General features: G+C 33.4%; 4 protein-coding genes across 5 annotated transcripts; 1 reads left to right on the top strand and 3 right to left on the bottom strand.

The window, feature by feature from the left end:
- Positions 1–162: 162 nt before the first annotated feature.
- On the bottom strand, positions 163–12,207 carry LOC126855914 (nucleolin-like). Its single transcript, XM_050603989.1, has 7 exons — positions 12,041–12,207; positions 9,653–9,978; positions 8,082–8,573; positions 2,573–2,850; positions 1,969–2,259; positions 1,536–1,829; positions 163–1,135 (listed from the first exon to the last, which is right to left on the bottom strand). The coding sequence occupies exons 2-7, from the start codon at positions 9,972–9,974 to the stop codon at positions 998–1,000; spliced, it is 1,815 nt and encodes a 604-aa protein (XP_050459946.1). The 5' UTR covers positions 9,975–9,978; positions 12,041–12,207; the 3' UTR covers positions 163–997.
- A 5,098-nt stretch (positions 12,208–17,305) lies between these two features.
- Positions 17,306–19,259, bottom strand: LOC126855945 (developmentally-regulated GTP-binding protein 2). Its single transcript, XM_050604050.1, has 5 exons — positions 19,060–19,259; positions 18,588–18,895; positions 18,077–18,507; positions 17,749–17,950; positions 17,306–17,627 (listed from the first exon to the last, which is right to left on the bottom strand). The coding sequence occupies exons 1-5, from the start codon at positions 19,121–19,123 to the stop codon at positions 17,541–17,543; spliced, it is 1,092 nt and encodes a 363-aa protein (XP_050460007.1). The 5' UTR covers positions 19,124–19,259; the 3' UTR covers positions 17,306–17,540.
- A 304-nt stretch (positions 19,260–19,563) lies between these two features.
- LOC126856045 (eukaryotic translation initiation factor 3 subunit L) lies at positions 19,564–21,940 on the top strand. The gene is made up of 3 exons (XM_050604216.1): positions 19,564–19,680; positions 19,817–21,277; positions 21,724–21,940. The coding sequence occupies exons 1-3, from the start codon at positions 19,660–19,662 to the stop codon at positions 21,856–21,858; spliced, it is 1,617 nt and encodes a 538-aa protein (XP_050460173.1). The 5' UTR covers positions 19,564–19,659; the 3' UTR covers positions 21,859–21,940.
- A 147-nt stretch (positions 21,941–22,087) lies between these two features.
- On the bottom strand, positions 22,088–27,563 carry LOC126856044 (ATPase family AAA domain-containing protein 5). 2 transcript variants are annotated; one of them, XM_050604215.1, is made up of 7 exons: positions 26,865–26,917; positions 26,714–26,784; positions 26,252–26,633; positions 25,749–26,056; positions 24,345–25,524; positions 23,594–24,008; positions 22,088–23,311 (listed from the first exon to the last, which is right to left on the bottom strand). In XM_050604215.1, the coding sequence occupies exons 2-7, from the start codon at positions 26,760–26,762 to the stop codon at positions 22,586–22,588; spliced, it is 3,060 nt and encodes a 1,019-aa protein (XP_050460172.1). In that variant the 5' UTR covers positions 26,763–26,784; positions 26,865–26,917; the 3' UTR covers positions 22,088–22,585. The 2 variants fall into 2 exon arrangements, with proteins under 2 accessions (XP_050460172.1, XP_050460171.1); XM_050604214.1 differs by having other exon boundaries at positions 26,252–26,784; positions 26,865–27,563.
- Between the last annotated feature and the right edge of the window lie 193 nt (positions 27,564–27,756).

Below are 27,756 nucleotides of genomic sequence, written 5' to 3'. Positions count from 1 at the left end.
AATAAAAATAAAAAAATAATCAAGTAAAAGTACTTTAAGAGAGTTCTCTCTCATGCATATAATTTATAAAAATTATATAAATATATGTACATACTTTTTGTCTTATAAGATATTTTTATTCAGGAAATAGAAAATATATGGGTATTGGGATAAATATAATAATATTAGTTTATATATATTCTGTATTCTAAAATTCTGGCAACAGGTTTCTGTTTACACTTGTCCAAACAAAACGGCCTAATTCGTATAATGGCTTGCGCCTACATGTTTTATATTTAACCATATTCCTAGAGTACATATATCAGACTTTCTGAAGACAAATTACAAGCTATGTGACAAATAAATAAATAAATAATAAATAAAGTACAATTATCCGAAATTGGTCCAACATGAAACCTATAATATATAAGATGTCCCTCTTCTGCTATATTATTTTTAAACCTTTTGAATAATTTGTGGAACCAATTTTTTGTAGCGATAATGAGAAAAAGTCAATCAATACTGCATCTTTAATATCCTTTAGTCTCGAATTAAGTTGAAATGAATTGAAGAATATAAATTTGTCATTTTTTTGTCGGAATTTAAGCTTAAAGCAAGAAATTTTTTGTTTAATTGCTCGAGAATCACAAGTGTTTTTTTGTCGAGCAAAAATTGATTCTTAAGTTGACCAAATAAATCAATTATTTGAAAAGAACAGTGGAAGTGGAGCATCTCTTACATATATTCATTACTTTTTCTCGCGTGTAAATTGTTTCTTGTTTCGGTTTATTTCGCGAGTAAAAGAAAAGGTGATCGATGCGCGTCGTTTAATGCGAATTTAATTGTACACATATATTTGTCAAAGTCAAACGGCGCAGTTTCGATAACCAGTGATTCGATAAGCAATGCCATTAAAATGATTGCGCGCAGCAGTACGTATCGCGCGCTGCGTTCAATCCACATGATTCTTCGATGGCGAATATTGACGATTTAAGTTGGACCAAGAAGTAGATGTAGCTTAAGCGGCAGGTGGTGGTCGAAGCATCGACCTGGTGGCCGAAGAAAGTTTCTGCGACACCAAATGTGCGATATGCGATGATCTCTTCCATACAAACTCACGCGTTCTATCGTGATCGTCCTGGCTTTCCACTCGAACCTGAAGAAACATTTAATTTAATACAGCAAATATAAACACAACGTTTTTGTTAAATACATAGAAAAAATAATTGTTATTTAATTGCTATTATTTTCGATACTTTGCAATATAAATATTTCCAATTTTATCATATATTGACTGTGTGATAAATGAATTTTTGAACATTATATACGCATATAGAATTTATCAGGATTTAATTGTAATTTAATATAAAACTGCAATTCTGCAAAAAAAATAATATTGTTATAAAAATAACGGCACCGGTAAAATTAACAATCATAGAGAGAAGTTCTTTATCTACATTCTTCGATATTCCGGTTCGACAAGATTCACGCATTATTATAACTGTTCCTCGCGTTTTTCTTCCCTCGCTCGATATACTATATCTCGATATACGTACCTGTTTAGGTTGTAAAACTCGAATAGAATGCAGCGTCGCCGCACCTCCGTGCAACACACGTAGACTCAATTTGCCGGACATCTCGGCCGTGGTAGCGGTCGCGCTTCTCAACTCTTTCTTCGCGGCTCGTCCAAACTCCTTCTCGACTTTCAGTACGAGTGGTCCCAGACTGAACTTGGTTTTAATGGTCGTATGATCACTCATCATGTTCACCGATACGTCGCCTGCTCTCTGCAGGGACGCCAATCCGTACAGAGTGGCTCTCGCTTTTGGTCTGCTTTTAGTAGACTTGTTCTGAAAAGGACATTAGATTTACAAAACTATTCCGTTTTCCTTCAAGTCTCGATATATATATGTTTCAAACAGATTTAAATTTGAATTTAGATTCAAATTCTGATAAAAAATTACGAGTATCAATAGATTTTTCAATTACTTTATTCTTGTTGCTGCTTCCTTTAGTTCCTTTAGTTCCTGTAGTTCCTTTAGTTCCTGTAGTTCCTTTAGTTCCTGTAGTTCCTGTAGTTCCTGCAGTTCCTGTAGTTCCTTTTTTATTCTTTGTCTTGTTCTTTGTTCGTTTGCGATTCTTGCTGGGATTATTGGTGCTAGACGTACGTCTGGATCTCATGCTGGCTTCGGTAGAAGATTCGAGCGCGAGCGATGAGACTGTTTCCTTTTCCGTCACAGCTGCCGTTTCCGTTACGAGTTCAGTGGTCTGTATTACTTTCTGCAAACACAAACATATAAATATTATACTATTTTAGAAATATTCCAAAATTTGGCATTCTCTTTCACTTTTTTTTTTAATATTCAATATTAAATATTTTTTTTAAGAATTGAGATTTTTAAACTTTTGATTCTGAATGACAAAACTTTATTATTTAATTTGCAAAAACTTTTCTATCAGAAAAACTTATTGTCTCGATATTTTAATTAAAATTTTCTTTAAAAGCGTAATTATTCTCAACATTAAGATTAATCTCCTCTCTTTTAGTATAAATTACTTAAGTTGTTGGAAAAAGAAAAATTTTGGATGATACCTCGATGTCATTTTCGTGGACACTTTTCTCAGTGACGGCAGTCACGTCGATCGGCCTTGAGGCGCTCTTCTTGGTGCCGTTCTTCTTGCTGCCCTTTCTCTTGCTCTTGCTTTTGTTCTTGTTCGATTTGGAGCCTGAATTCGTTAGTTTAACGGTCACCGGCTCGTAATTGGCGCGCAGAATGTTGTTGATCTTGCCGAGAATTTGATCGACGAAACGATTGTATTTTGCCACATAAATCGCCGGCACAAGTGCGCTTGGTTCGGATTCCACGCCACCTAAATCGATAATAAGAATAGCATCTTATATATAATTTCTTTCAGTGGCAATCAAATGACTAATCATGGAGCTCTAAATTTTATGTATTATATAATTTTAAATAGTTTATATAAAATTATTCTAAAATGAATTTTATACATATACATCATTCAAAATTTTATAATTTTATAAATTCTACAAATTACTACCGCGCACACCACCTCCATCAGCTTATATTTTCGCTTGGTAATTTTTATTTTTTCCCGAAAGCCATCAGTTTACAAGAAGAAGAGTCTCCACAGTCATGAAATCGTTTGGTTGACCCAGAATCTATGGAAAATTTCTAATTCAAGACAGTACTAGAATAAAGAGGGAAAGAGAGATAACAGCTCTTTGGAAATACGACCTTGAAACCATTTTTTAAATTATTTTGTTTCGTCCGGGTCATCGACCAGGGTGGGACGTACTGTTTTCCGTGACTTGGCGTACTATTTCTCTCTCTCTCTCTCTCTCTTTAGACTTTCAAGAAGGGAAACGCATTCCTCTTCCCCCATTTTCCCATCCTCCCACTACCGTGGAAGGAAGTTGACGGTTGCCGATCGAGGAGCCTACTTAAAGCGGCGACAATGATAACGGTATACGGAATCCTTCGGTGCGGTCAAACTGGTCCCCGATCTGGGCCACGACCTCCTTCTTCGCTACTCACTTACCTACAGACCCGTCTAGTCGCACGCGCGCATTCACAATCTCTCATGTGGAGATGTTCACCTAAAAACTCTCCCCCTGCCGGTCGTTGCACTTGCAGCACGTAAGCACACTTTCTTTCGAACCTTATGACGCCGTGCCACGCACCTATGAAAATTTTATGCCACGGACAAGGCCGTCTACTTCTGACATGACACGGAATGAGCGTCGAATGTCCATCGGGACCTGATCAGTCCCTCGATAACGCATGATACCAGTCTACTATTTGTATTCTTCAGAGTCTTTCGTGTTTTTTACAAAAACTTTAAAAAAAAAAAACATTTACGCAATATGATTGAAACAATTCTCCAAAAAAATATTGTTAAAACGAAAATGACGTAACGTTTAATAAAATGTCTGGCGTATGCACATCTACTCGATGTTTTATTTCCAAACATTTATTTAATTAAATATATTTATTAAAACTTTAATTAAATATTTGATCAAAACAGCATATTTATTATGTAATAATAATAACAATTTTATTACGGTAATTGTCCAAAACAAAAATTATTAAGTTGAACTTTAATTTAAATATCTACTACAATTATCTAATAAGACATTATATTTTATTATATTATAATGAAATATTGAATAGATTACTCAACATGTTATTACTTTTACTCGAGATGTGAACAGATTTATCCGTCTTCGATATCTCACTCTTGAAAACTAAAACAGGTCAGTCAGAGATACAAGTATACACGCAATAGAAACATTAATAGTGACGATATACTAAATCACGATTTAGGCATGACGAAAAAAAAAAACGAAGGACATCAACTTCATAACTTATGAGGTGTGGGTCAGGGTCGAGGAGGAGGCTCTTCAACATATTGCTTGGCGCGTTCTTTGGGTCGGTGGCCTCATTTCTTTTTCGATCGGCTACTCCGGTGAAAGCCGGAAAAAAATTTCAACGCGGTCGCACCTTTGTTGGACTTAAATCGGCACTCTCATGTAGAAAGTTAATTGCGCGTGTAAGCTGATGGCGGCGACTCGTTTGGTCGGTTATCAAAGTTTTTAAATGCTCTTGGGGACCACTTGATTTCGGACCGTTTATAAGCTGATGGCAGTGACTCGGTCAATTATCGAAGTTCTTAATAATGCTCTTGGGGGCCATTTATCACTTGTTCGTTTCAAGTTTTATCCATGAATCAATGATTGAAATCGATATTGTCGTAGATTTAGAAATGTGTGAAAATAGAGAGATCTAAAATCTTTATATTTAATAACAGTATTTTATATATACGTATAATCGCATAATAGAAATATTTAGAAAAAAAATATGACAAAGTCGTTTAAGAGACGTCCTAATCTTTTAGACGATATTATTTAAAAGTTCTTATTTCAGTTAAAATAACAAGATCAAATAAAAGCAAACTGTTTAAAATAAAATTTGCAAACAAATTAAACCACGAATAATAAAAAAAAAATATAAAATCTACAAAAGGAATAGCGTTTTAATTAAAAAAAAAAGAAAGATATTTGTGGAATCTGTCGTATCGATAACTTGAATCAAATTGTCATCAAAATACAAACACCAAATTTTTCTTTTTCATTTAGTTATCATCTACTTATCAATTATTAACTACTTTATACTTTTCTTCTAACTATTAGTTAGTTATTAACTACAAATTGCATGTCTTTTTTGGGATTTGGGAATGATAAGGAACATTAAGGATAAAGGAAAGGTGATCGTGCTACTGTCCAGGTACACGTTGTTGTAGTCGATCGTCTTAGACCGTCCACCACGCGATTATTTACTAATAGATAGGCGATACAGCTGAAGCGAAAAAAAGCAGGATCGAAGTTAGGAAAAAAGAAGTGCTGTTACATCTCTCGAATGCATTCAAATAGCCAGGCGGGTTACTGCACGTCACGTCAGAAAAAAGAAATTTCAAATGCCACGCATACGCGAAAATAAAATCTCTACATTTCATTCGTTTATTTAATCGTTTAAATGCCCGCATCCGTGGCATCAAAATGAAATTGAACCGAAGATATCTCAATTTCTTTGAAAGAAATTTGTGTGATTTCGCTTCAAAATGTATTAAAGGAAAGAGAACACAGAGAGAATTTATCCTCCTGGATTACGCGTATCTATTACGAGTGTATCTGGACACAAACACGTTGACACTGATTCGATGCGACTGGACGATGGTGAATGAAATAAATAGATGGTACACAGAATATTTTGTAAAAATAATAAATTATTTATATTTTGCACAATCCAGAACGGACAATGTCTCTGTACAAGTCTAGACACGTCGTAAAAAAACTCTCGATTCGGACACGCGCGCGCATAAGACAATCGACACCATCATCGACCACGTTTAATTTGACAAATAATAGACAACTTTTTCATGTAAACTTTATGAAATAGAGAAAACTCTATATGCATATAAAGAGTTCAGCAGATTAATTTTTTTTTTAAATTATATATTTATCATATGCATTTATATATTCTTATCATATATTTACTAACTGTATATTTATCAAGAAAAGAACAATTAATTATAAGCAAAAGATTTGAGATGCGAATGCCAGATGAAGTGTCCTATTGCTAATTCAAGAAGACCAGAAACAGATCCGACAGTTTCTCGTCCTGTTTTCCGACGTAGGCGATTTCGGTGTCACTTGATCCTATAAACGAAACTAAATAATATCTCATAATTTTGATTTTTTTCTCTCATACACACGCACCCTCTTTTTTCTTTTTTTTTTTTATATATTTCTGAATGATCATTCGTAAGTCGATCAACAGTAAGTCGGATCGTTGGAAAGGGAGAGAAATACGTGACGTGAGGTCACCAAGCCAAAGCATTTCAATGCTATACCAAGCAACACAAGACGTACAAAGAATTAGAGCGCTTGAATAGTTTCTAAAAAATTCTAAAAAACATCTTAATCACATATTAAAAACATATTAATCAGAAGAATAACTGAAAGATAATAAAAAAATTGGCATATTTTTTATAGAAACATGCCTAAAGAATTCTTGAAGAACATCTAACAAAATAGGATGCTAGATGGTAAAAAGAAAAAAATTTACACATATTTGATGCTTTAGAATATTTCTAGAAGGCATTATTAGACATGTTTACGTTTTTTAGAACGTTTACGTTGCCTGGTACGTCATGTTTATCTTTCTTATGAAGCTTCAAATGGTCGTGGCGCACCTACTATTACTTGAAATTGATCAGAGGAATATGATATATGAATTAAAATATCAAAGTACATTAGGAGAAATCTAGCTACTTGTACACTTGTGCTATACGTTTATAGAGTTCGTGATGGAAATAGCGCAAGACCCGCCAAGGAAATTTTATAAGATAGATAAGATAGAAAAAAAGATACAAAAATTTACAAAAAGAGAGCAGATGCGTCAGTCTATAATGCGATGCAATATCCGATGCGACTTTAAATAGAGGTATTGCTGTTAATAAATACAATAAATAATTAACACTAGGTAATTAAAGGTAAAATGATTGTGGTCGCGCGGAATTAAAGTAACAGAAAATCGGATTCTCTACTCGCGGCACTTTATCAGCGTGAATTTTTTGTCAATGAATAATTTCTCGAAAAGAAGGACCGATTCGATCGCCCGATCGACAAACTATCATATCAATATAGTGAACAAAATTTACAGCGAGATTTTATTTCCAATTGTGAGATGGTACAACTATTGAAGAAATATATATATATATAAATTATATATGAAATTATTGTAGAGATTTATCTTTTAGTAAAATTAACTTAATAGAAAATAACTTCAATTTTATAAACGACTTAAACTAATTTAGAATTTGTAATAATCTCTAAAAAATTGAGGTGATTATTATTTATTACTACACGAGATATATATGAAAATAATAAAATGTATTCTCAAGAGTTTAATTATATACATATATACGTAAAAAATAATTTGATAATGGCAAGCTTAATATCTTTAGTACATCTATAGTATATTTTTACGCTTTTATAAATTATGAAAATATTTGAATTTTATATTACTTTCTTCTCTCTCTCTCTCTCTCTCTTTCTTTAAAAAATCTCGCTATATTTAGAGAGTTTAAACTTGAAAAAGATTAAAAAAAAATGTGGAGACAAAATAAATTTCGTTCCACGAATAATGAGCGTCGCGATCGGGCGTAGCGTAGATGCGGCTAATCAGATCTCGCGAAATCGATGATTCCAAAATCTCAGACGGAATCAATCATTGACGTGTGCAATGATTTTCTCGCGGAGAGAAACCTTCATGCGAGAGGAAAACGACGATGTTTCTCTTCGTCGTTATCATCATCGTAGGCGAAGAAAACGCACAAGGTCGGATAATCAAGTGATATTCGCGCTATCGTAGTTTGTCACTCGATTTAAACTCGATTAAACGCGGAGGTGGAAGAGGAAGAAGAAGAAGTAGAAGAAGAGGAAGAGCGGGATGATCGGGCGGGCGATTTGCGGGCGTGCTTGACGTTATGTTTCTTGGCCTTCTTGCCCTTAAACTCACGTGCGTGCCTAGCGCTGGCAATATCGGCGATTTCATCCACTTCATCATCCTCATCATCATCGTCATCGTCCTCCTCGCTATCGTCGTCGTCGTCGTCGTCCTCCGTAAGATCCAGATCCACATCGTCATCGTCATCATCGTCATCGTCATCGTCCTCCTCGCTCAAGATCGGAGCAGCGGGTGCGACGGGCGCCGTCCCGATGGCATTTACCGATACCGGATTCGAGATGGACTCGGCAGTTTCGAGCGTCGAGTCCTGCACGTTGGAGGGTTGGTCCTCGGCACTTTCCTCGTTCTCGTAGCTATCGGAATTGTCTGTTTCGCTTTCTACCGCAGCATTTTCGGCCTCTTCATTCAAATCGGCCGCCACGGAGAGCGGTACTTGCGGTGAATTGACGGGAGCTGCTGGTGGAGAAGTCGCGGTCGCGGCGGGTACGGCAGGTGAAACTGGTACGATAGGTTCATCCTCGTCATCATCGTCATCGTCCTCTCCTGTAAATTTATAATGGAACATTGATTGCATGAATAATTGTGTTTCTTTAGTAATGTTACATCATTAAATATAATATAACGGATATATCTTTTTATCGGACAAATTGAATCATTTTATATCAGAGAAATTAAAATTAATAATTAAATGCGCAAGTTTAATTTTATAGAAATTATGACAATTTAACGATAATAAAGGTATGCGAAAAACGAAAAAATGAATGGAACACAAGAGGAAATGTCATAGAGAAATTGACTGATTTGTCAACTAAGCGACTTGATAAACGACTCAAAGCTAGTTCTACTCTTCACAAATATATATCGCTATTTAAACTTGTTTGTCTATCAAAACTGGTTTCAATCATAAGCACAACTGTATCGACTGCTAAGTTCTGAATTATTCAAAAATGTGATATAAATATAGAGAGAAATTTTTTCACAATGTTGCTTTAAAATATTACATCCGTATACATTGCAAAACATACCAGTTATAACATGTGTACATACTACCTCCTACAAGTTTATGGATTTATAAATTTAACAATGCGTTTTCTCACAAGAGACGGCCTCGGATTATCCTTTGGTATTCAGGTCAATGTGAAGAAGTAGCGCGCAGAAACTTTTTTTTCCGAACCAAGATCGCTGTCGATTTATGTTAATTTTTATGAGTCAAAGTACTCTATACCGTTATAAGAGAAGATATACGAGAGACGAGGAAGAGAACGAGAGGGAAAGAAATGGAAAGAGATTCTCAGGTAACATAAAGCTTCGTGTTTACATAACGGTGTATATCAATTTGCAAGATTCTTTCATTGTTGGATTCAACGGAAAAGAAATTGATACAACAACATGAGATAGAAATCGAAGAGAGTAAAAAAATCGATTCATTGTCTTGCTCGATTCAAAGTTTTCGGTAGAACAAGTTACAGATGATAAATAATTAATCATTCGATAGAAGAGAGATTCAAGAGCTATTAATAAATATATAACAATTAAAAATGCAAACTTATGCATTTGTTCTTATCTTTGTATTTTGTAATTTAACAAAAATATATTTACACAAGATCAAAAGATAGACTCACCTCCAAGTATATCTTCGATGAAACGCTCCAAGTAATCACCATCATCGTCATCGTCGTCGTCGTCGTCATCGTCGTCGTCATCGTCATCGTCATCGTCATCCCCGGTAATATCTAGATCGACGTCGTCATCATCATCGTCATCGTCATCGTCGTCGTCATCGGCAGCGGGAGCAGCGGCAGCGGGAGCTGGTGCCGCGGGGGATTGCCTGCCGGTTGCAACGAGATTCTGAGTCGACACCTTGCTGTCAGCGATCTTGGCTACCGGCGAGGCGAGTGACCCTATCGCCAGACAGCATAGCAACGTCAGCACCGCTAGTCTCATGGCTCTGCGCAATAACACGGAAAAAAATACAATTATTAATTTGTACAATTATTAATTTGTAATTGTATTAGCAAATCTAATCCTTTTTTTCTTATATTAAATATTAGCAAGCTTTTTTCAAAAACAACGGTATTAGATTATAATAGATTCTGCTCGTCGCGCGCGGACGTAATAATTCTTTTAATAACTATTTTATTACATAGATTTAATAAATATAATTGGATTAAACATTGGTCGAAAAATATCTACAAATGAAGGAAAGCGTAGATGACTTGAGAGACTCTGTGTCTTAATTCAGGATAACTAATAAAATGACAGGGAACGTTAATCGACGATCTGTACATGTATATAATTCATTCGCCTAGTTACCTGGATCAGAAATTATTAAATTAGGGTCTGATTTGCAACGGAACACAATAAACACGCGATACAGGAAATGCCAGACCACAAGTTAACCGTAAGGAGTGCCTTTTTCTCGAGAGACACTTTTTGTTCCGTTCTGTGTCATGACCGGTGATCCACCGACAATTCTAAGATGTCAACACCTGTTTATAGTCACATTCCCACGTGTACGCTTTTGGTTTTCGATCGTACGGAACAATCGCGAAATAAAATTTGCGAGTCGCGTAGCAATAAACTAGATATCTTATTTAAAAAAGAATTACAAATACGACGAATACTTGACGATATATCTTCGTGCATCTTTCCAACTGTTTAACAATCGAATTTCTAAAGGAGAAAGTTGAAATAATATAAATAATTTATTTAGATAGATCAGATTTGCACGAGAAATCGATATGGCCTTAGTGAAAAATGATGTGCATCGAAATGATGTAAATGCGAATTCTTTTACAATATAACTGAGCTTTATTATAGGAAGATAATAAGAGATCGACTTTGTGACAATTCTATATTCTTCTAAAATCTTTCATCTTTTCTATACAAACAGCATGTAATAAGAGTAATACGATAGCGAATAAAATGACATTTCATATATAAACTAATTGTAAAAATTTTATTTATTAAAAAAGAGAGTTACTTCTATTATATAAACCTAATATTAGGTGCAATAATGTTTACATATTTTTCTTGTGAATTCCCGTTATCGCGATCGACAAATTATTCAATGCCTCTCACGTAAGATGTTCTCAGGCAATGTCATTGTACCGTAAGAATATCCTTGGTGTACATGATTCTCATTGACCTTACATTTAAAATTTCAACATACTTGTCGCTGAAAATTTTCTCTATTCATCAATAATAATCAATTTTCTTTCACTAAAATTATGACAATTGTTGACGAGAATATAAATGAGTGTTAATGAGGAATTAAATCCGAATTTTAAAAAACTTATTATATAAATGAATAATAGAACTACATATAAAATTTTTTTAATCTCTATTTATCCGAGCAATTTGAATTTGTTAAACTTTTAAAATTTTAGTATAATGAAATTAAACAGAATTAATATTATTAATTAACAATAAATAATATTAAATTAATAATATTAAAACACTATATTCTCTGTATTATCTTTTATCGAAAAATATATATATTTAACTTTTTATCTCTTGTGAAAAATTTTTCCGTTACCTTTCGTTCAAAAGAGAAAAATCTGGAATTATACTTAGATTGTGCCTTCACATTAACTTCGTACAATCTCGCGATCCAAGAAGCAACGGCATCAGTACCCGGAAGTAACGAATCGCGGCGAATCAGAATGAAGAAAGACTCGAAGAACGATGACAAAAATTCACACAGCGAGTCCTTTGGATGCAAGTACGTCACATGAAGCTACTTCACTGTACTTAGCGTTGCACATAGTATCACTCAACCCTCAGGGAGAAATCGTCCCTTCGATTCAACCGGTCGGAGCAGGAGGGAAGGGGTTGAACGAAGAGGGAGAGAGGGAGATGGGAGGGAAGGCGCGTTGCCTTGGAGTTGGTCAAGGTCGTTCGTAAGTCCGGTTACCGGAACAAATTTCCGGTATGACAACTCCTTATGGGGATGGTGGGCACTTTGTTCTCCACTTCGTTGCATATCCAGATATCCTTTGAAGACTCACCTCTCTCTTTTTGTCTTTTTCCCTCTCTCTCTACTCTCCTTTTCTATGTCCTCTCGAAGTAGAGGATCGACAATCGACGATGAGATACGCGTATGTATAACGTCCCGGTTTCTTCCACCCGGATCGATCCACCGAGCGGCTCGGTGAGAGTGTTGAAACAGACGAGGCGGTCTCGACGCGACCCTTTTATACGGACCCGCACCTCCACCTCCTTTCGTATTCTTTCGTCGTCCTCCTTCTCACTGTCGTCATGTTCTTCTTGCCTTCATTCGCGCCATACTCTACCTACCTATCTTCCATTCTCCACGTGGCTCGACCGTGCGTTTTCTCCCTTTCTTGAGACATGCGTCCGTCCATTGTACATATTTCACACCCGCCAACATTATTAACAGACAATTCTCATATGCATTATTTCCGCAATTATTTCATTACAGAAATATAACAATTACAGATTTATTTCTCTGACTTGTAAAAATATGTCATATTTTTATAATGTTCATTCTTTTTAACTCGATTCCATTTTTTCGATAAACACTTTTACCTCTCTTTTTACATGCGCGTGTTTATATATATATATATATATATATATATATATATATATATATATATATATATATATACATACATACATAGACACACACAAAAAAGAGCTTATTATTTTGTAATTTTTTTAATTGATTATTCTCATATATATTTAATATATTTAATTGACATCACGTTAGACAGTATTAATAATCTTGAATCAAGTTGTATAAACTATTATTTGTTGAGATAAACAAAAAAGATACTCATAAAAATATTTTAATATTTCAAAAGTTTTGCAATATTTTCTTAAGAATTTTATAATCTTTTAACTTATATTAAGAAACTGTTAAATCTGTCCATTTTTTAAGTTATCTACTAAAGTTCTTGATTTTGAACATTATTCAAAGTAAGATTCTACAATGGCTAATTGCTTGAAAGCACATTGCAAGAATAAGAAGCATTGCCTATCAGCAGATCTGAGATTAATCAAACGCGCATCAAAAGAAACCATTGTCACTCTCGCTCCTTCTAGCGAAACGTTCAATATCTCGTTTGATGATGCTGTTCATGTACTACTTTCGCGATAAATAATGTATTACCCGGATCGGCGTTTTGCCGGGATGACTTATATGATCTCTAGGCAGCTAATTAACACCGATTACCTCGCGTGTAAATGATCGCTGCGCGAATGGTGAAAGAATATTAAATAATTATATCGCATAATTAAACTCTATTGTATTATGTGTCGCGTGGATCTGTTGAGAATTCTTTCTTGCGACAGATCGATATTTTCTTGATAATTCGAAAGTATGAGATAACATTCAAGATGATAACTTTGTAATTAATGAACTTATTCTGTCAAGTATATGGACCGATCATATGAATGCAGAGAGCGAGAGTGGACTTCTGTTCTCTTCTCTCATTCGCAGTTGAAATCTAAAAATCGTAAAAGTTTACACAAGTTTATACAATTCAAATACTTTTAAAAAATTTTAAGATATAAATTTTATACGTAGAAAATGTACAAAAAAATATTGAGAACAAATTTTTTTTTTATTTAAAGTATAAATTGCAATTAGGAATGCTCCGGAGATCTTAATTACGATTATTAAATTATCATAATTTATTAAAAATTAAAATTGTGTTATAATACAAGATAATATATATATATATATATATATATATATATATATATATATAATTAAAATCTTGAAAAAATAGCGTATATTGGATTCTAAATTAAACATTTAATTCTGATAATTAAATTTGATAAAATATCTAACTGTCTGTAAATTTCTTACAATATTTGCTGCAATTCTTTAAAATTATTAAAAAAAAAAATTCTTTAATTTATTCTTTAGCGAATAAATTTTTATTAAAGAAATGTTCAATCTACAATATCGAATTAAAATTTATGTTTTTTTGTTAATTGCAAGATAATAATACAACTTTAGCTACGCAAAATTTAGTACTTCTAATGTTAAGAATTAAAACAAGAATCGCAGAACATTTGTTTCTCAAGAACGAGGAGCGAAAGCAACGTGTTCGATCATCAGCCGATCGTCTAACTGTAAATATCGAATGATTTCCTACTCCTGTGGATGGCATAGTAGTAACTATTGAGATGAATGTACTATCATATACCGCGCTAGCATCCGTCTTGTCTAATGCCCGAAGCGATGATACTGAATTTTTGTACGATATATTCCCGTTTTCTCGAACGATTTCACGCTTCGAAACTACTCTTGATAATTTCCATAGATTCGATATACAGATTTTTCTCACATCGATTATATTATTATCTCACATATTTGTAAGATGATTAGGTGAGTTTCAATAAGAATGCAGATGCAGAATTGTGATGATACCAAGAGTTACAGGAATTTTTGAAAGTTTCTGCGAGAAGTGAGACAGAAAGTTAAGAGAAAAGAGATAGATAGGTGGAAGAAAAAGTGGCACTGTGTGTCCTAGAAGATATAAACATCCATTGACAAAGAATTGTACCGATTAAGACAAATTTATTGCATTGCGAGCCGATAAGACATATGTTTTGCAAATACATCACGTTTTTTTCTGTTACTAAACTTATTTTTTATCTCACATATAAAAAATTTTTATTAATAATAAATAAAAGAAATGCTGTTATATATGTAAAGCTATTAAATCTATTTCTTTATTTTATTTTTGGTTCGTATCAAATATTTTTTTACTTTCTAAAAATATTTATTAATAAGATATTCGAGAAAAATTATTCCTTTGCAGTTTTTGTTAAGATAAAACAATGTATTTTATTGCGATAAATGACGCGGATTTATAGACGATTGTAAAATGCTTTTATACTTCAGTGACATGCATCAACGAGACAATAATAGAGCCCGATTATCTTAGAGATTAATTGTGACAGTATCGCACATCGATTAGTTACAATTGCATTGCGGATCAATTTCAGGATTCTTTTATTGCAATTACAGTAGGTACAATTATCTCTTCGCCATTTATACATCATTCATTCCTAATTTCTTAAAATAGTCTCAACTATCTTAAGAAATAATCGACAATGTCTATATATTACATGATATAAAAATATATTACATAAAAAATACACACACTCACGAAATAAGAATATTCTTTCTCTCTTTCTCACTCTCTCTCTCTCTCTCTCTCTCTCTCTCTCTCTCCCTTCCTCTCTCTCTTCATCTTTCTCTGTTTATATATATATAAATGTCTCTCATTTTAATGTCGGAAATTAAAAGTAATCAGAGATTAATATTTATTCGATTAATATTTATTTTTTTCAAAATTTATACTTATAATTTATTTTAATAAGATTGATATATACATATATATGTATTTATGTACAAAATAAAGACACATCTGTCATCAAAAATCGATATTGGAAACAAAAACTCTCTAATAAATAATTGGTCTAAAAATATAACAGTGCCAGTTCGAAATTTAAGAGGAGATAAAGATTGTGCTGAAAAAGATCCGGCTTTCTCGTTCTTTGCATCCAATTAATTTGCATTGCCTTTCAATATTTCAATATTCAAACTTCATAATAAAAACGAGATTTATAGCCTTGTAAAGGCTTATATCTGACAAAGCTTCAATACTTGATACAAAGTATTCAAAAATATTAAATAAAATTTTTTGTATTTTTATTTAAACATGTGACACATCTTTAAATGTGACTAACATGAATTTTTTGAAGGTTCGAAAGTCACTGTTCAAAATATTTTGAGAGAGATATAAGGAGTAATATAACGTTGAAAATTAACAGAAATTGACGAACAAAATTTTCAAGCTATAAATTGCAATCTTCGAAATTAATTTAGAACGAATTTTAGTGCAAAGAGAAAAAAAATAAAATTAAATCGAAGCATTGAAAGATATCTGCTGGAAAAAAGCTAGCATTCAAAAATGTTCATGTTATACAAAAAAATCCAATTTTTATAAAAATTTCGCCTAGTGAAAATCAATGATAAGACTCGCGATATTTTGTTAAAAATTTTTGCCAAGACGAAAGCACACATATCCGTAATCTCTCATATCGAGGAATTTATCATTGAGAAATATTTCTCAGATGTAGAGAGCAGTAGCTCAACAGCCTGGTAAAGCAAGATCCGGTGCAAATCTCGCTCGCTTAATCGTTTGCTCGTGGATCACCGAACTCTTGGACTCACCGACTCTCCATTCTGGCTGGAATATGGGATTTGGTGTCACAACGAGGCGAAGAGAAGTAGTCCGCGGCTACATGAATTAGTAATCAGGATATGTGTGTCTCGCGCGAGTGTGTGAGTGTGTGTATGGCGAACGCATTTTCGTATACGCACGCCCATGAGAAGGAAAAGGAGAGATCGGGAGAAGCGAAACGTGCGATAAGAGAGAACGAAAAGAGAAAGAGAGAGAGAGAGAAAAAAGGACATGCTATAATCGAAGAAGGACAAAGTAATAGTACAATGCGCCGAGATTCGTACGCGCATTCTTCGCGGTGTCGTCGTGCCGCAAGTTATTCTCATTCATTATTCATTGAATTGCCTTCGGAATGAAGAGAATCGCACACTTTTCGAATGTTTATTGTGTCCTCAAAGTCTTATCTAAATTGAAAAAATCGGCCGATAATTTTTTGCGATCTAGACTATTGTGCAATATATAATGTGATCATTATATACACAAATGGACATAATCTATATATATATATATATATATATATATATATATATATATATATATATTAAATAATTTTATCATTAAAAGATAAGCATTCCATAATTGAGTAGTTCGTGAAAGAAACTGAATGATGTATTTTGAAAACGTAGTGAAAATTTTTACTATCTAAAATATACATAATAAAAATCTAAATATATATATATATATAAAAAATTATTTTCTACAAAAAAAATGTAAAATACGAAATGTGTATCTTTGCGAAATATTACACATCTTTCTTTCTCAGAAAAAGCCAGTTTCGTTTATGAGTATTTTGAATAGAAAATTTAACTATCTTTTTTTTTTCAAACTAATCATAAATATCGCATTTGCATTTTTAATATTAATTTAATTATAAGCGATTTTAAATGGATCTGCAAAAGTCTCTTTATATCTATATTTTAATCTATAATTTATTTTATTTATAAATTTTAATTCTTCTATCCAAAAAAGTGTCGGTTTTTTTCTCTATATATAATTTTATATATACTAAATAAATTGATATTCCTTCTCTATCTTTTATAATTAAATAATAAGTTGGCTTTGTTTTTGCAAATTTTATTGAAACAATATGTAGAGAAGATCATAAGCTTCTTGAAATATATAATCTATAAACGCATATTCATCATAAGATTGTACAATCAAATTTTACAATTTATTGATGGTAGTAGTAATTTGCTTATGATTTATGTATATATATAAATATATATATATGATTGCTTTATCGACATTTGTTCATCAATGATTTTACAAATTTCATCAAAATTTATTTTTTCATTATTTGTACAACATCTTCATCATGCATCACATGCTGTGATCCTACTCGCTGAGGTGAATATTTGGTACTTGTACCCTAAAAAAAACATAATTCATTACATTAAACAAATTACATTACCTACATTCTCAAATAAATCGATATGTAATAAATATATTTCAATGTATATGTACATAATTTTAAATATCCAGTAACTTACCCATACAAGAGCGTATTTAAATTGTTGAGCAAGTGTACGATGGATTGCATGACACACATGCTCCACTGTTACACCTTTTCTCAATATTAAACCATCATCAAAGTCAGGTGGTTGGCCAGGTTTTTTTGTGTATACTCTTATCAAAGATAGATACTCCCATAACGTTTCCAGCAAGAAGTCTAGATTCAACTTCATATTACAACTATAGAAAAAGAAATTACATTTAGATACAAAAAACTTGCGAGAAAGACAAAGATTTGTATATGTGGGAATATATATATATATATGGGTTTGTGAAAAATGTCAAAATATATATATCTTACATTACCTAACTACAACACTATTAGGTTGCCTGGCGATTCGATCGACTTCCTCTATCGATATTTGATCTATTTTATTATATACATAAAGGCAGGGCAAGTACACTCGGTTCGCATTGATGACATCAATCAATTCGTCTGCACTGCAATCCTCACGAAACAACACCTCAGCATTGAAGATTTTATACTCATGAAGAATCATTTGGACTAGTTTTTCATCTATTTTTGTCAGAGGACATGTTGAATTGAAGGCTAATCCGCCACCTTTTTTCACCTTGAAATATATATTCGGTTTCTTCTTATTAAGTCTTATCCCAACTGATTCCAATTCTTTTTCCAAGAGTTGTCGTTGAACGTCCTGTTTAGTTGCATCCAACATCATAAGAACTAAATCGGCTGTTCTGGCAACAGCTATGACCTGTCTACCTCGTCCTTTTCCCTAGGATAACGCAAAGAATTATTCAACAATGCAAAAGTGATGATTGCAGAAAATAATTTCCAGCTATATTTTTTATTTACCTGTGCTGCTCCTTCAATTATACCAGGCAGATCCAGCAATTGTATATTAGCGCCTTTGTATTCAATAACACCAGGAATACATGTCAAGGTAGTAAATTCATAGGATGCAGCCTCTGACTGAGTGGCAGTTAAGGTACTGAGTAGGGTGGATTTGCCAACTGATGGAAAACCGATCAGCGCGACTCTGGCATCTCCCGACTTCAGCACATCAAAACCTTCGCCCTTTTCGGACTTTTTCGACGGTTCCAACAGCTGGGATCTATACTTGGCAAGTTTTGCTTTCAGCAAACCCAAATGGTATTCAGTGGCTGCAATTAAATTTTACAAATATATTTGTTTCGAATATATATTTGTAAATAGTTTTTTTTTTTTTGTTCCATTTAAGTGATATGTTAGAGCTATAATATCGAGCAATAATGTAGGATAGGTACATGTAGGTTAAGACATATCGCAATATCGATGCGATGTTTACCTTTGTTTTTTTGCGTTCGTGCAATTTCTTTCTCAATTTCCGAGATTTTTTCCAGTATCCCCATTGCGATGCGCGATTATGTATTACATTTAGGAAGAGACTCAAATGTCAAACAACTTTGCCTAGCGTATGCGATGCAGTCACTTGTGATTCTTGACTACAAAAACTCTTTCGAATAAGCTGCAAATCACTAGCATACTAGGAAAGTTTTTTATAAAGAATAAAAGACTAAATAAAAGACTAAAGATGGGAGCGTCAACTGAGCGTCAAAGAAGTTTTTTCGTACATAGTGCGATTGAACATGATACTTGCATCAAATTGGCGCCTAGGGTATTTAGCTCGATCAATCAGAGATTCTTATATTCAAGTAAACCAATAGGCAATTGAATACTATCTTTCTCGTATAGGGAATATTTATCTCTTAGTGACGCCAATTGATTAGATGGCGACATTTTTCGATTTATTCTTTCGAGTTGATACTCCTGTCTCAAGTTTTCATTTTCTATGATTCTTGGCGACTCGTGTGTTTGTGCTGCACCTCTCGGGTTCGGGAAAAAGAGAGGTTACGTTCTTTCTAAGTCACCGTTTTAACGCAATAGGATGTACGACGACTACAACGAGGTATCGAAATATATTGCATAAGCGTTATAGAAAACTTAGTGTGAAGCTTAGTAGTGCTTTAACGTAACTCTATATATATTTACCCAATCTTTTTGTTTCAAAAATTGTTTTTCAATATACACACTTTCTTTTGTAGTATGACGCCTACGACGATTACGGGCCACCGGAGGTGCATGATCAGTACGATCGGCCGAGCTATCGGCAAGTACCAGAGGTGGTGCGCAATTTCCTTATTTTCTTACGCAACTGCATCAACGAAGGTATGATTTTCGAGATACAGAATTTGTACGAGAACTCGTTCCCCAAGATCTCGGAACAGCTGTTTGATAAGTCGCCGTGGCCGGACGCATTGACGATCACTCATATCGTCGACAATGATCCAGTCTTCCTTACTCTGTACAAGGAGCTTTATTACCGTCACATTTACGCGCGCATGCAGGGCCCTACGCTGGAGCAACGTCTCAACTCTTTTTATAATTACTGCGATCTCTTCAACTATATTCTAAATCCGGACACTCCAGTGCAGCTGGAACTGCCCGACCAGTGGCTGTGGGAGCTCATCGACGAGTTTGTTTATCAGTTTCAATCGTTCGCTCAATATCGCGCCAATCTATCTAATAAGACGCCGGACGAGATTGAGAATCTGAACGCGCATAACAAGATTTGGGATGTCTTGTGCGTATTAAATGTTCTGCACTATCTGGTCGATAAATCGAAAATCAAGAGCCAGTTGGAGGTATATGCGAGCGGCGGTGATCCAGATTCCGTAGCCGGCGCTTTTGGCAGACATTCTCTATACAAGATGCTCGGCTACTTCTCCCTTGTTGGTCTTCTAAGATTGCATTCTCTGCTGGGAGATTATTATCAGGCCATAAAAGTCCTGGAGAATGTGGAGCTTTACAAGAAGAGTGCGTACTCCCATGTACCTGGTTGTCAGATTTCGACAGCATATTATGTGGGCTTTGCGTATATGATGATGCGCCGATATGCGGATGCGATCAGAACATTCTCCGGTATCCTACTATACATCCAACGTACAAAGCAGCTGTTCGCCACGCGGAGCTATCAGAATGATCAGATAAATAAGCAAACCGAGCAAATGTACCATTTACTCGCCATCTGTCTAGTCTTACATCCACAATGCATAGACGAAGGCTTGCAGCAAGCTTTACGGGACAAGAACTATCATGAAAAGATGTATAAGATGCAGTACGGCGATCTTACAGAGTTTGAAAACTGTTTCGTTTTTGCATGTCCTAAATTCCTGGCTTTAACACCACCGAATCCGGATAATCCTAACGAAGATTACGTTCGTGAAGCCATCAAGCATCAAACTCAAGTCTTTATGGACGAAGTGGTGCAGCAAAAAATGTTGCCGACCATCCGTTCATACTTGAAACTCTACACGACATTACCACTAAGCAAATTAGCTACATTCATGGGCAATAATACTAGGTCTGATATAGAGGGTTGGGACTTGGACAAAGAAGTTAATGCTTTGACGATTCATTTATTATGTTTTAAGCACAAAATGAAGAATATTGTTTGGACAAAAGGTACATCGGGATTAGATGGAAAATTTCAATCCGGCTCTGAGGTATGTCTTATATTAGACCATTTATATACTGCATTAAAATTACAATAATATATATATGTATACATAATATTATAATTTTAATTGCCAGCAGTATTAAAAATAATAATTTATATAAGATTATTCATTGTCCTTCATATGTCTATATCTCTTTAATGCTTTTTTTAACAATACAGATCTTATTACTGATTTCTCTAGAAAAAAATGATACATTTCTCCTAATTTATATTGTTAAAAATAATTTTATATAGTTTTTTTTCATAAATTTGATATATTATTTATTTTCTTTGTCAAAGGCATTACAAAATTTTTGTTCATATATAAATAAATCTGCCTTTCTGTTATTTAAGTTCCTGGAAGACATACATATTAATCAATTAATTAACATAATTAAATACTTAGAATATATTACTATGAATGTTCCATGCTAAGATAATTTTCTGTTTCAGTTGGATTTCTATATTGATCATGATATGATCCACATTGCTGATACAAAGGTAGCGCACCGTTATGGAGATTTCTTCATTCGCAAAATACTAAAATTTGAAGAATTAAATCGCAAGCTGCATCATATAAAGATTTAACTTGTATAATATTATATAATCATTATAAACATTTTCACAATATTTGAAAAAGAGGGAAAATACAGAGATTTAAGAAAATAAATATTCTTTTATTCAAATATTTATCATGAAAATTTCCCAGCAATTACAATAAAATATATAATCCGCGGTTGTGTAACAATATATAGCGCAATATGGAGAATAACAGCAATGTATATAAAAATGTGTACAAAAATCCACATTCCCATTGTAGATTTATTTAGATGCATTTAGACACAAACAGTATGTTATTCTTGATGTTAGACAAATAAAATCAGATACGTTTATAACGCTATAATCTATCCAGAAAATAGGAGACAATATATCTCTGAACAGTCAACTGTTGCGAATATGCAATGTTTTCTTCACTTTCTATGTAAATTATTATAGATGTAATTCTACTTTTTTCAAATTTGTATAGATGCTAAAATACTTATTTTCTTTGCTGAAATATAACAAATTTAATTACAAAAAAGAGGGAAAACACTAAAATAATGTTTATTATATATATATATATATTTTACACAACAATATGCATCACAATTTATATTACATCATAATTATAGACATAAATAATATGCTATAAAACTTTCACTTAATTTATCATGATATTAAATTTTATTAAAAATATAAGCATCACATTCATCATAGATAGAAAGAATGTATGTTTTTTTAGGTCGGATCAATCGATAGTATCACTAATAACTACTCATGCGGATATGGTTTTTTCTTGCAACATTTTACACGCAGCGGCTAAAATATTCGGTTTCATCGATGCCGACGGTATGTAACTATGCAGATAATGGAAAAAACGATTGCTTCGTTTGTAATTGATAGTAGAGCGAAATTCTTCCGCGCGACATATTGTTCGCACTGTCGGAAGATAATCTAACGCTATGATTCGTTGATCTAAACATGTGGAAGTGACATGCGATAGCGCCAGATCCACTCCTCGATTCAGTCGTTTCCTCAAAATAATATTATTTTGATTTTGCATGAGCCCATTTGCATTCGAATCAATGCAGAGAATTTGGTCACTAATAAAAGTTGCTATATCTACTTTGAGATCGCGCGAAGCGGAATAGAACGATATGTTTTCGGCTAAAGATAAATTAGGTTGCGCTTTCTCCTCCGATATATTTAACATTGTGTCTTCGATGTCGATTAAAGTCGACACTAGAGATAAACTGTCCAAATTCTCAGCTAAATTATCCAGTATAAATGCAGTATCATTGAACCTTTTGGTATTTGTACCTTTCCTTGTCTTGTGCCTATTTATCATCTTAATCGCAGGTTTGTACAAGTAGCGTTGCACGCTTTGCCAAAGCGACGGTTTAATGGTCGTAGATCGTTCAGTTAATTCTGGTGGACCAGAGAGTAGCAGATATTGTGACTGGAGCAATGCCTGCCGTAGATCGCCTGCTTGTAGTAATTTCTAAATAATGAAATAATTTCGAATATATATTTTTTGACTGTCACATGTCGTGCGAAGAGTGTAATCATGTTGAATAACATTTAAGAGTAATTTTAATATACAGATTTAAATTTGAATGTTAATTTATAACTTGTGACGTTCAGATTTCTTTTAGTACATCAAGGTCCTCCAATTTTCAAAATTCTCATACAAATATTGTAAGTTGCCAAAATATTGTAGACAGTATATATTTCCATAAAAATATGAATCTTTCTCAACACAATATAAAGGAAGATTGCTTACCATTAGACAATTATGCGGAAGCCTGCGATTCGTCTCCGCCAGCGAAATTAATTCCAATAGAGCAGACACTCTGCTACCATTTACTTTTTGAAAATAAATTTTGTTCTGCTGTGGTGCCATTTTGCTCAAGTGAGGACATGTATCTCTACATGTCATGACAATCGGTCGTTTGGTCTTTGATGCCAAATGATATGCAGCGGACACAAATCCTTCATCTTCTTCAAAAATGAGATCAACATCTTCTAGAAGAATTAAAGAGTTTTGCGATATTTTCGGAATCTCATTCTCATTTGCGATTCGTGCAAAGGGAGATTTATGTTTGTTCTTTTTAATTCTATGCGATTTCGTGGCTTCCTCCAATTCTTTCAAGATTTTCTTTCCCGTTCGTCTAGAGGACGCATTTACTTCAAGTACACTGCAAAAACAAGCTGTATTATTTAATCCATTTTAAACAATGTAATACTTTAATTGCAAAATTTATTTTATATGAATAAAAGAATATTATCTTACATATTATCATGATATTAATCATAAGTAAACAAATGCTTTAACATTTCATTGTTATATATATATATATATATATATATATATATATATATATATATATATATATATTACATGTTTTTAATTATGTCTTTAATGTATAAAGATTTATTACTTTTAATATTAAATAATTTTAATATGCACAAAGAATCATTATTTAAAATACACAATAATATTTTTAAGCTCTACAACTTTCACAACTACCAACCTATAACCGAGTTCTTCCGCTACTCCGTATACACTCGCTGTCTTTCCGCTGCCGTGTGGACCCAACAATACAGCTATTTGATTATTTTCACGGTTGTTGCACGAAGAACTGCAGTCTGACGAATAGAATTCGTCGCTACTACTGCCATCGTCCTGTTTTGTTAAGGATGCTCTCCAGCCACTTAGCCAATCTTTCAGTTTTCCCGCGGCTTCCTCATTTCCTACTATATCCTCTGCGCTCATCGGTTTATATTTACACGTCCAAACGCAATCGTGCAACGGACTTTTTTCGTTTCCAATATTTTCCGTTAATATCTTTTTTCGCTCAACTATTCTCGACTTCCTACTTTTCATTCGCGGTGGAGGCGATTTTTTTTCCAAATCGCTCTTGATCGTTGATATAGTCTTCCATATTTTCCGTGCGTCCGGACAAAATTCCTCGATCTCGGACAATATTTCATCAATGTTTGCCTTCACAGGCTCATTAATCTTCACTTCAACCGCTTTTGGTACTTTACTATAATTACAAATACATTTATAATTATTAACATCTATCGAAGGCAAATATTTTCTCTCGACTTTCGTCGAAAATTTATACTCGATCTCTAATTTAATCAAATCCGATGTATCTTTCAATTGTGTCACGTGACTGATTGCGGGAAACGGTAATGTAGAAATGCTACTATTGTTATGTGCCTTACGATTTATGTTCTTATTCTCCATGTCTATTATGTCCGATTGCAAAAATGAACGTTTAGCTGCTGTAACAACCGGATTTGTTTTACGTCGTTTAATGAATAATGGTGCAAGTTTTTCGTTCGGCTTTCTCTTCAAGACATATTCATTAATAATTTCACATTCGGAATCAGTCATTGTTATGATCGTTTCATTCGTGTCTTTATGTTCCACTTTAGCAATTTCGTTCAATTTTTTCGTCTGTATATCAACATTTCTATTATTATCAATAACGATAGCGTCTTTCGCAGTGTTTTGCACATTGTCTCCTTTTTGTTTACCGATTGATTCTTTCTTCTCCTTATTTGGCGGTTTCGTTCTAATATGACTGTTACAATCTTTCGAGTAGACATTTTTATCTTCCATATTTACAGAGTTCCGAAATTTATTCGAGGTATTAAATTTTAATTTGTTTCTCAGTGAAAATATTTCATCGTCAGTGGTATCTGTAATGCAAAATTATGTATATTAATTTTATCGTTATAAAAAAATTCTTGCTAAAAACCTATTTAAAAATATCAAAATCAGCGATCAAAGTGTGAAACAAAAATCATTGCCGTCGACCAATGAGCATTGGGAGACTCTATCTACATTTTACATCATATGTATGACATTCTGTGTATATTTGAGGTTTTCATTTTTTGTTATATAAACACTCTTATTACATTACCATTTGAAGAATCATTGTCTTCAGTAGAATGTAATTTTATACGTAAAGACCAACGGGGTTTCTCCCGCTTTTGCATGTCTTGCTTATTTGTTTGCGTTAAATATAAATTTTCAGATGCTATAATGTGAATATCATCCACTGTAGAAAGATTCTTTGACTTTAAACATTTTTTGCTAGAATATATCCTGTTCGATATTGACTTTATTACAGGTTCAATGTCGGAATTATTAGACTGATGGACGTCCGCTTTTACGATAAAAGTAGATGTATATTTCTCGTCTTCGTTTTTCGATTCCAAGGGTGATTTACTGTACAATAAAAACATATAATAATTATTTTGCTTAAGCAATCTTAAAATTTCTAAACAATTCTAAGATTCTTATTCTAAAATCTGGATTTACTTGTACATGCATTGTAATAATTTTACTATACTTAGCAATAATTTAAAAATAATATATTATAAAGAATTGTAATGTTAATTTTACATAAGGATTATAATTTACCTGAAATAATCCAGCAAATTTCCAGACTGCTGTTTGTTATTTTTAATCGATAATCCAATACTGTCATTTCTTTTATGCGCAATATCGTCTGTGACATCACTTTTAAAAAATCTCATGCGGTTTTCTATATTTTTTTCTATTCTCTCACCTTCTTCCATCTCTGCAATCTTTCTTTTCGAATATCCTTTTTTATCAGCCAAGGCTATCAGTTTCTCTTTATGTCTAGATCTTAATTCTTTGATGTCATCCAATTTCTCTTTATTTTCAATATCTTCTATAGATTGCGGTGACAGTTCCTTATACTGTATTGGTTTACTTCGATTCATCAAAACTTGAAATGCATTTGATTCTTCTCGCTGAGAACCAACTTCATTACAGAGTTCTACATTTTCAACCTCATTAATATTCTTTGTACTGTCATTAGAAATACTGTCTAAATCTATGATAATTTGTTCACTTAACTCGTTTGTATTTTGTTCCACATACTTTGCTTTTTCAGATTGATATACATTTATTTTTGTGAGCTCAGGACCCTTAAAAGAAAATTCCATTAGATTTCGACAAATCAGCAACCATCAATTGCAACTCTTTTATTGAATTTTAAATTTTATACCTTTCTGAAATTCCGCTTTGGTTTGGTTTTTGGTGTCTCATCAGGCATAGTTCCCTCACCGTTGTTTACCTTGCCACTGAACGGACTAAGCGTTTTGTCAATCAGATCATTTTTGCTTTCTACTATGTCGCACGTTCTCTCTTGGGAAGAAGTACGCGATATTCGAATCTTCACGCGTCCGCGTTTACCTGCCGCGATTGTTTTCCACTGTCCACTCTCCTCTTCAAGATCTGCAGAGGCTCTCTCGTCGACGATCTTCGTGTCATTGGAAAAATACTGTTTGATATCTTTCATGTTTCGAGATGAAAGATATAACATAAAAATTTCCTTTTTTCTCTACATATATATTATTCTTTTCTCGTTCGATCGAAAACGCGATATAATTTTTTATCCCGTTTCTTTCTGTTACTCTACAGGAAGTGAAAAAAAATAACAGAAATAACGAAAAAACCTCTAACGGATGTGCTAACGAAACGAAATGCTAACGTGTGTATGCATATAAATTAACTGTTACTCGTATATATACTTCAACTATTAATTTACAGGCTAAGAATTTATTAATAGTGCCACCAAATTGATCACAAAACAAATTGTGTTCTTATTACGAAATATTTCAATGCCGCTCGTGTCTCACGACAATACAATACCACGACCTACGATGGTAGTTCGCGACTCGCGATGTGCCAATCGTTTCCCGCCTTTTCCATCGAGCACCGAATAGGATATACGAATATATATATATATATAGATTTTCAACCGTGTGTACGTATATGCTAGATTCGTTCTTCATGGCTACATTTGACTAATCAGAACAAAATGAACTAAAATTTCTTCGTCCCGATTGGTCAATGAAATGCTGTTCTACTCAAGCGAGCAGATTTTCAAACGCATA

The sequence above is a fragment of the Cataglyphis hispanica genome, chromosome 17 (genome assembly GCF_021464435.1).
Source record: "Cataglyphis hispanica isolate Lineage 1 chromosome 17, ULB_Chis1_1.0, whole genome shotgun sequence".
NCBI lineage: Eukaryota > Metazoa > Arthropoda > Insecta > Hymenoptera > Formicidae > Cataglyphis > Cataglyphis hispanica.
The sequence above is the reverse complement of the archived record's forward strand: the minus strand, read 5'-3'. Positions and strand labels throughout refer to the sequence as shown.